This window comes from Corylus avellana, chromosome 11 (assembly GCF_965113065.1).
Source record: "Corylus avellana chromosome 11, dhCorAvel1.hap1.2, whole genome shotgun sequence".
Classification (NCBI taxonomy): Eukaryota; Viridiplantae; Streptophyta; class Magnoliopsida; order Fagales; family Betulaceae; genus Corylus; species Corylus avellana.
In genome coordinates this window covers 7,764,649-7,774,994 of record NC_142500.1, presented here as the reverse complement: position 1 = coordinate 7,774,994, position 10,346 = coordinate 7,764,649, and the positions used below count along the sequence as shown (strand labels likewise).

Sequence of the window (10,346 nt, the reverse complement as noted above, 5' to 3'; positions counted from 1 at the left end):
CCGCCTTGACCTTGGCCATTCCTGGTAGATTGGAAAGCAAGGTTAGTGGGTCACGCCCATAAACCACCGAAAAGGGAGTGGTTTCGATTGTAGAGTGCCAACTAGCATTATAGCTATACACTGCCCAAGCTAACCATTTCCCCCATTCTTTTGGCTGTGAACTTGTGAAACATCTTAAGTACATTTCCAAAGTGCAATTCACTACTTCTATTTGCCCATCCGTTTGGGGATGATAGGCTGAACTGAAATTGAAGCTAATCCTATGGAGACGAAATAACTCAGTCCAAAATTGACTCGTGAAGGTAGGGTCTCGATCACACACAATAGACTTGGGCATTCCATGTAGCTAAAATATATTTTCAAAAAATACTTGACCTACACTTACTGTCATATACGGATGGTTGATTGTTGTAAAATGCGCATACTTAGAGAGTCGATCTACTACTACAAAAATAGTGGATTTACCACGTGAGTTTGGCAATCTCTCAATAAAATCCATAGAGATATCTTTCCATATTTTCTCCGGAATGGGGAGTGGATGTAGCAATCCTTTAAGTGATAGACTTTCTGCCTTGTGGCGTTGGCAGACTTCACATTCCTTGATTTGGCTTTGCATTCCCCACCAATAAAACTTTGCCGTTATTCTTTGAAAGGTTTTGTTATACCTTTCAGGAAATCCCCCATGTATTTGGTCTATAATTGTGGGAATTAGTGAAGAACTTTCTAGTAAAAATATCTTTTCCTTGTAGAATAATAATCCATCCCTATAGTGCCAGGGACCTAAAGCCTCTCCTTATCTCACCTTCTGGGCCAAATCTTCCATCTCTGGATTCCTTCACATCTCCTCTTTAATGACTTCTAACTAGTTCGACATGGGGCTAGATAAAGCTACCAATTCCCCTTCCATCTCTTCCTTCTCATTCATTTCTTGTGCCAATGCAGATTAGATGGTTTTTCATCTCTCTGAGACAGTGCATCTGCGACTATAGTCTCCTTGCCCTTCTTATATTCGATAGAAAAATCAAATCCCATTACCTTGCACAGCCACTTCTGTTGGGCTGTTGTTGAAATTTTTTGTAACCACAAATACTTCAGACTATGTTGGTCGGATCTTACCACAAAACGTCGTCCAAGGAGGTAGGGACGCCATTTTTGCACAACCATGACTAGGGCCAAAATCTCCTTTTCATAGGTGGATAAGAGTAATTGCTTCCCTTGTAGTGCCTGGCCAAAAAACGCTATTGGTCTCTCTTGGTGTATTACAGCCCCTATGCCTACTCCTGAAGCATCACACTCTACCACGAACTCCTTGGAAAAATCAGGCAGGGCGAGGACGGGTGCTCGAACCATAACTTGTTTAAGGTGCTCAAAAGCTATCTCAGCTATAGGAGTCTATGGGAAATTATTCCTTTTCAACATTCGATTTCATGGTGCGACAATTTTTCCATAATCTTGGATGAAACGTCTATAATACCTGGTGAGACCCAAAAATCCCCTCATGGCCTTGAGGTTCCCTAGTTTAGGCCATTGTTTCATAGCTTCCACCTTTTCGGGGTCAACTCCCACTCCCCTTGGTGATATCACATGGCCCAAGTATTGGACCTCTTGCTGCCCAAAACTACATTTACTTTTTTTTCAGGTATAGTTAATGCCTCTCAAGAATGCTCAATATAGTTTTCATATGCCCCATGTGTTGTGCCAGTCTTTGCTATATACCAATATATCATCAAAAAAAACTAAGACGTATTTACGAAGGTAATTACGGAATACCTCATTCGTGAGAGCTTGAAAAGTGGATGGCGCATTGGTTAATCCGAATGGCATGTCAAGGAATTCATAGTGCCCATGATGAGTTCGAAACGCTGTTTTCACCACATCTTCGTCTGCTACACATACCTGGTGATATCCGGAACGCAAATCCAATTTTGTGATAATTTTGATAAGTTCCCAGTAGTCCACGCACATCCTCCACGTTCTGTCTCCCTTCTTGACTAGTAACACCAACGAGGAATATGGGCTATTGAAGGGGTGAATTACTCCCCTCTCAAGCATGTCTTCCACCTGTTTTTCAATCTCAGTCTTTTGATGGAAAGGATACCTGCCTGGTTTGACACATACCGGGCCTGTTCCATGTTGCAATATAATTCGGTGGTCGTGGCTTTGTGGGGGGGGGGGGGGGCGGTGAGTTTCTGCAAAGATAGACTTGGACGGGTGCTCGAACCATAGCTTGTTTAAGCTGCTCGAAAGCTATCTCAGCTGTAGGAGTCCATGAGAAATTATTCATTTTCAACATGCGATTTAATGGTGCGACAATTTTTTCATAATCTTGGATGAAACGTCTATAATACCCGATGAGACCCAAAAATCCCCTCATGGCCTTGAGGTTCTCTGGTTTAGGCCATTGTTTCATAGCTTCCAGCTTTTTGGGGTCAACTCCCACTCCCCTTGGTGATATCACATGGCCCAAGTATTGGACCTCTTGATGCCCAAAACTACATTTGCTTTTTTGCAGGTATAGTTGATGTCTCTCAAGAATGCTCAATATTGTTTTCACATGTCCCATGTGTGCCCAGTCTTTGCTATATACCAATATATCATAAAAAAAAACTAAGCCGTATTTACGAAGGTAATTGCGGAATACCTCATTAATGAGAGCTTGAAAAGTGGACGGCGCATTGGTTAATCCAAATGGCATGACAAGGAATTCATAGTGCCCATGATGAGTTCGAAACACTGTTTTCACCACATCTTCGTCTGCTACACGTACCTGGTGATATTTGGAACGCAAATCCAATTTTGTGAAAAATTTAGCTCCGTTGAGTTCATCTAAGAGCTCATCGATCACCGGTATCGGAAATTTATCCTTAACCGTAATTTTGTTAAGTTCCCGGTAGTCCACGCACATCGTCCACGTTCCGTCTCCCTTCTTGACTAGTAGCACCGGCGAGGAATATAGGCTGTTGAAGGGGCGAATTACTCCCCTCTCAAGCATGTCTTCCACCTGTTTTTCAATCTCAGTCTTTTGATGGAAAGGATACATGTATGGTTTGACACATACCGGGCCTGTTCCATGTTGTAATATAATTCGGTGGTCGTGGCTTTGTGGGGGAGGGTTAGGTTCTGCAAAGATAGACTTGTACCTATCCAATAGAGATTCCATGTTTCCACCTTCTTCAACCTCCATGTCTTCTCCTTGTCTACTCTGGACACTATTTGCTTCTGGCAATGTGAGAAGACTTTCTATGTTTTTTCTTTCATTAGCTTTTATGGCATGCAAGGTGACATCCTTTCCTCCCCAATCAAATCTCATCCTTAATTTATCAAAATCCCACCACATGGGACCCAAAGTATGGAGCCATTACATGCCGAGGACCACCCCATAACCTTCTAGGGGAAGTATATAAAAATCAATCGTAAAACTTACCCCTTGTAATCTTAATGGAACTTGGAGACATTTCCCTTGACTTTGAATTTTCTCACTGGAGGCTACTATCACCTCCATTCCTCCTCCCTCTTGTGGTTGTAATTTCAGTAGTCAGGCTAGCGCAAGACTCACAAAATTGTGAGATCTTCATGGTTTCAGTAGTCAATAAGTGCCAATGATATGGTTCTATCAATCAAACCATAGATCTTCATGGTTTTAGGTACCTCCTTACCTTGGATGGCATGCAATGAGATCTTCGGGGGATTCTCGTCTTCGTCCTCTTCCTCTTTCATTACCACGTCTCCATCCCCATCCAAACAAGCTTCAATCATAAACAACTTTTTACACTGATGTCCCGGTTTGTATTTGTCATTACACTTGAAGCATAAACCCTTATCTTGCCTTTCCTTTAATTCAGCTAGTGTCAATCTTTTGATGGGAAAGGGTGGTTGATGGGTCGATGGTCGGATGCTGGGCAGCTACTTGTTTACTTCTGGTTGGGAAATTTTCTTTATAGCTAGATTTCGAGCTTCATATAGGCGTGCCAACCCAATGGCAGACGTGAGGGTGAGCGGTCTTGTTGCCATAACATCCGCTCTAATTACCTCCTTTAATCCGCTTACGAAACAACTAACCTGTTGATCTTGGGATAGTGTCCTTATTTGTGAAAGCAATGATTCAAAAGGGATCATAAAATTATGTAGGCTCGAAGCGGTAAATAGCCCTTACATAAATTCCCTCCAAGTTACCTCTCGCCCTTCTCTTAACAAGATTTGAAACCATAATTGGGCTTCTCCTTCTAGGTGGAATGAGGCCAATGTTGTCCTCTCTTCCTCCGAGGTACCTTGGTACCTAAAGAATTGTTTTGCTCGACAAACCCAACTAGTGGGGTCCTCTTCTCCATTGAACCTTGGGAAATCAAGCTTGACATGTTTGTTGGAGAATGCTAGTTGTCGCTCCCCCTTGTACGAATGTCCCCCTTCAGTTTCCCGGTCCTTCCTTTGTGAACTCTCCCCCTCTTCCAGTTTTGTCTTTGACAGGGTGAATACTAGATCAAACAATTCAGTGATGCGCACCATGATCTCCAACTGCCCATCATCCAAGGACTTTACAGATTGTTCCATGTGACCCATACGTCCCTCCATAGCACCTTGCTGTTTCCCTTGGGTAACGGAACGTGTGATTGGCCGAGAATTCAACAAGAAATCTCGGTAGCTCCAATTCTTGTTCTTAGACTTGCCTATGTTGCCCTCTGTTAACAATTTCTTGTTAATAAGAGGAAAGCCAGTCTCTGATGCCACTTGGTGTGATCCAATTTGTATAAAACACAAACAAAAGATAGTTGACTACTTCGAGTGAGTCAGAACTCCCAATAGATAAATCTATATAGCATATAAATTCAAGCCTGCTTTTATTCACTAATAGTTCCTCCTTTTATAGAAGAACCTTACGTCAATTACAAGGAAAGAAAAGAGTACAATTAGTACTCGGACTCCTCCTTATCACCAACTAGAACTCGACTAGGACTAACTTACTAATACGAATAGGAAAAGGATTCTGTTTCCTACAGGAAGCTGGAATAAACTAGAACTTGGGAAGCAAGTTCCTTATTGGACTTGGGCTAGGCTTGGAACTTAGTTCCTTGTTGGACTCTAGTAAATCTATAGGACTAACCTACCCACTAATGCAGTCTCACGAACACATCAGAATATGGTATCATTGGTGTTTTGCTCTTCTAGGTTTACTTATTCTGTTTGTTTACAACCTTTTGACTTCTTATATATATATATATATATATATATATATATATATATATATTAAACTCTAAATTACGAAAATGTCTCGACCAAGTCTTAGAAGCGTCCGAATCGAGTCCCACAAGGATCCCATTGCGACTCTCCCGGTCTCCGCCTAGACCCTATCAGGACCCCATGGGGATCAGCCCGAGAGCCTAGCAGGACTCGCCCAAGACCCAGCAAGGACATTTTCGCAATTTAGTGTTTAATATGATTTTGCGTACACACCAAATACCAGAAAATGTTTTCTAAGTTTGAAAACATTTTTCGACGTCGAAGTCCCGATCGGGACCCGCTTGATTTTTCGTACATGCCAAATACTGGAAAATATTTTCCGCCGAAAATATTTTTCGACGAGTCTTGGGTGAGTCTTGATCAAGTCCCGGCGGGGTCCCGGGCGAGTCCCGGGCAAGTCTCGGCAGGGTCCCGAGCGAGTCCTTAGTAGGTCTCAGCGGGTCCCGAGCGGGTCTCGGTCAAGTCCCGATAAGTCTTAGACGGGTCTTGGCAGGGTCAGTCGGATTTGAGAATTAGATGTTCAAAGTCGAAAAATAGTTTAAAGTCAAAATTAAAGAAAATTTTTCGGTCAAAAGAAAAATAATTTTCGTTAATCACTATTTTACATCACAATAAATACTGTAAAATACAAAAATTATTTCCTGAAAATCATTTTACATTTAAAGAGCCTAAATGAATCATTGTTTACACTTTATCCTTTATTTATTATTCTAGCAGCACTTGTAAAAGAACACTACTTTAACTAGACATCCTAGACTACTAAAGAAGATAAAGTAGGAAGATCACTACGACTGAACTACTAAAGAAGATAAAGTAGGACTAGACTTTTGGCACGCCTAGGACTTCTTGGCATGCTTGCACGTTGACTACTCCTTGTAGAAGTCTTCTTCTCCTAGGGTTCCATCAGGGCATAGTCCATTGAGCTTCCTTAAAGTATCAGAAGCAGAATAGCAGCTCTCCCTTACACTCCGCCAAGGAGAATCAAGAGTTCAAAAGAAAGATATGGAAGATAAAACCTGCCTTCCTCAATCTGATGACAATTTTGAAACTGGTAACTCTCTCTCTCTCTCTGATTTAGTATCAATTTTCAGAAAGGATTGAAAGTAGTTTATTAATTAGTATTAGATTTGGAAATTTTAGAATTACGCTACTGCAAAACCCTCTGGACCTCTGATTGAATATATAACTATTACCAAAAAAATATCACAATAATAATTAGCCTTGTATCTTTTGAATATAATGTTTTCTTCTTTATTTTTATATCGCAGAAATCGTACGATCAACGAATGATCTCCCACCAGCTCATGATCATTATACATTTCAAATCAAAAATTTTTCTTTACTGTTAGCGATGACGGACGAAAAATGTCACTCTGGCCAGTTTGAAGTTGGCGGTTATCAATGGTGCATCTTCTAAACTCCCCTTCTCCCTTCAGCTGATGCTTTCTTTTTCTTTTTCTTTTTTTCTCCAATGAAAAATATGATTATTTTCGTTTCCATCTCTAGGAGATTGGTTCTCTACCCAAATGGGAAAAAGAATAGCAATGGGAATGGTCACATCTCTCTATACTTGGAAATAGTAGCTACCAATGATCTTCCACTTGGCTGGGAGGTTAACGCAAACATAAGATTCTTTGTGTTTGATCAAATCCGAGACAAGTATCTTAGTATTCAAGGTAGCTGTCCCCAAAACTTAGTTTCTATAGTGTACTCTTTTGTACTCTTTTACTGTGAGAATGTTAGACTTGAGCTTAAGTTTAAAGCTTTGCTTGCAATTTGTCCATCTGGAAATATCTCACTAATATATTTAGATACATGTTATTCGTCAATCTCTTGTTCAACTTCTTTTAAAAAACTTATCATTGGATCTGTACATGCGAATCCTACATATTCAATGCTAAATTTGAAAAAAAAAAAAAAAAAAAGAAAAATATGGATAGAATTGAACAAGAGATGGGAAAAAATAGCAGGATTTGATAAGTGACATTACAATTTCTTGTGAACCTCAACAACTCAGATGCAAATGGGAGAGTAGTAAGACACTTTCATAAATTGAAGACTGAATGGGGATTCGCCAAGTTGCTTTCCCATGATACTCTCAATGATCCATCCAATGGTTATCTTGTTGAAGACACTTGTGCCTTTGGGGTGGAAGTTTCTGTTATTAAAGGTACTGCAAGAGGGGAGACTTTGTCGATGATAAATGAACCTCAAAGTAATTATTTCACTTGGAGGGTTGACAACTTTACTGACTTGAAAGATGAATTTTATTACTCTGAGCATTTCACTGTTGAAGGTCGAAGATGGTATGATTGACGTTTTGCTCTTCTATATCATTCTCAACTAGTTTTACTTATTATGTTAATTCACAACCTTTAGCTTTATATTTTGAATGGATATAGGCAGTTGAAACTCTATCCGAAGGGAGAAGGAAAAGGAGCCGATACCTCCATGTCTCTCTATCTTAGATTAGATGATTCAGAAATTCTTCCTCCCAACAGAAAATTGTACGCAAAAGGCAAGCTGCGTATAAGAGACCAAATCAATAGCAATCATCTTGAAAATACAGGTATGTTCTCTTCACTAGCTTTCACAAAAATATGCTCCAAACCTTCATTTCTTTTCGACCTTAACAGAAGACAATTTTCCTAAGAATTTACTCGAACAACGAATATAAGAAATTATAATATGACCAACTCTCTTATCTTACAGTTGAGCATTGGTTCTCTAATCCCGGCATTGGTTATGGTTTCTCCAATCTTTTGTCAATGAGAGAGCTACATGACACATCAAAGGACTACTTGGTGGGTGATGTTTTGTTCGTTGAATGCAAAATTGTTGTCATATCCGTTGTTAAGAATTTCTCCTCAAATTAATATTATGTTTATGTTGGAGGAGCAAGCATAAGGCTTAATTTGTTAATGGTTTTTAGAGGTTGGTTTATATTACTTGTTTGAAAAAGTGTTATGATGTGACACAAAAATAAATTAATTTCGAGTGTACTGTGTTGTGTTTTGTGTTATTTGTTAATATTTTTATTTTAAAACTTAAAAAAGAAGGTAGAATGAAAATCCGTCAACTAACAAACTCTGAGTTTTATGAATAAGATTAGGAATTTTGTCATCTCCTTTTTCTTTTCTTTAAAGGGATAGTAAAGTTTTTTATAGGATATAAATCCTATTTGAATGTGCTCAAATTAAGGGTGTCAAGGCGGTTACGATTAGCAGTTATTGGCAATAACTGCTAACCGAAACCGCCTTAGCGGTTAATAGAATTCACTAACCGCCGGTTAGCAGTTAACCGCCGGTTAGCGGTTAGTGAAATAGATAACCGCCCGCTAACCGTTTTTTCAAAATTGGTTTTTTTTTTTATCTATTTGGGTGTTTTTTGGCTTTCTTTAGGGCTTTTTGGGCTTTTTTTTTTTTTTTTTGCATTTTTTGGCTTTTCTTTACCCTCTTTTTTTTGTTTTTTTTGTTTGTATTTTTAGTGTAATAATGCTTTAATTAAATTGTAGTTATAAGTAATCTATTGTTTAATTCAATTGAATCAATTGTGATTATCATTGTACATGAATCATATGATTAACTTGTAGAGTTGTGACTTATGAGTTATGTCATATTATATATGTATTATTTATTATTATATAATCATATGATTTATCATGTGATATAATCATATCAATTATAGTGATAATATATAAATTACTAAAATTATAATGATAATACATTAATACATAAATTGTGTTTATAAGTAACACATTGGTCATTGTTTAATCCAATGTCAATTATTTAATTTGATATTATACGAATCATATCATCATTGTACATTAATAATATAATTCACTTGAAGCCTTAAATAAAGTATTTGAATTGTCATTGAATCATATGTTTTTTTAATTTTTTTTTTATTATTTATTTATGTTGGATCCATCGCCCACGTGCCACACTAGCCTTGCCTTCAAGAGGTTCTTTGTTACGAACCCAAGTTCGCAACGGGATAAATTAGGTTTTAAGGAACCTAGACCTTAGATTCTGAGGAAACCTAGACCTTTGGAATTAATTCTTTTCATCCTTTGTTCATAGCATATCCCTATTTAAATAGATGATTTATTACAACTTATATAAGAGAGCTAGGGTTAAGTCAGCAGCTCTTATTGGAATTAAATTAGGACTTAGTCATCAAGACTTTTACATGTAAATAAAGACTAACTTAAAAAATAAAGACAAATCTAAATAAAATAAATTAGAAGATACATAGAGATTTGAGGATCATAATCCTAATTTAATAAGGACCGTAACATCCTTTGACTGCCAAATACTTCTCTAGGCATAGGAAAACCTATTCCCCAAACTTGACTCTAGGAATTCTCTTGTGGATAATACTTCTCTTTTATAATTTGTGCCACTAAAGAATCTAGTTGTTGGACCATGCGCCATCCTTGCTTAGCCATCTTTGCTTAGCTAGAAGTGCTTTATTAAAATAGTACTCCAATTCTCTGAACCCCATCCCACCCATAGCCATTGAATACCCCGTACTTGTCCAGCTCATCCAGACAATTTTTGAGTAATTTTCTTTATGTCCCCACAAGAATCGTAGAGTTGAAGTGTTAATTTCCCAACATAATTTTAGGCAACAAGAAAACACTCATACTATAAGTTGGGATAACTTGGATTACTACCTGATGAGAATTTATTTTCCCGCTTTGAGAGGAATTACTCCTTCCATCTATTGATAAGTTTCCATGTTTGCTCTTTTATCGCTTTGAATGTAGGAGTTTTTGATCCCTCCTCCCTAAAGGAACTCACCGGAGAAGAAAAATTAGAGAGGTCAAAGGTTCTCTCTCTAGGGCTGGCTCAGGCATATTTTGAGGCCTTATTTTTATTGGGGGCCTTTGGTAATTGTCTAATTTGCCTAAGTATTGACCCGTTGCCTTAGAGGCATAAAACCGTTTGTTCTATCACTTCTATCAGCATGTCTTTTATTTGGTGACCCGTCAAGTCCAACATGTTTTTATTTATTTATTTTTTTTATTCACAATGTCTAAGAAAAGCTAGACATGTGTTATTATTTAATTAGTATTGCCATGTTAGGTTAATGGATTCCATCAGTTT

General features: G+C 38.3%; 1 protein-coding gene across 1 annotated transcript; it reads left to right on the top strand.

The window, feature by feature from the left end:
* Nucleotides 1-6,509: 6,509 nt before the first annotated feature.
* On the top strand, nucleotides 6,510-8,172 carry LOC132166560 (uncharacterized). Its single transcript, XM_088511923.1, has 5 exons — nucleotides 6,510-6,639; nucleotides 6,742-6,911; nucleotides 7,253-7,541; nucleotides 7,638-7,804; nucleotides 7,948-8,172. Exons 1-5 carry the CDS (start codon nucleotides 6,587-6,589, stop codon nucleotides 8,109-8,111), a joined length of 843 nt encoding a protein of 280 aa, XP_088368049.1. The 5' UTR covers nucleotides 6,510-6,586; the 3' UTR covers nucleotides 8,112-8,172.
* The last annotated feature ends 2,174 nt before the right edge of the window (nucleotides 8,173-10,346 follow it).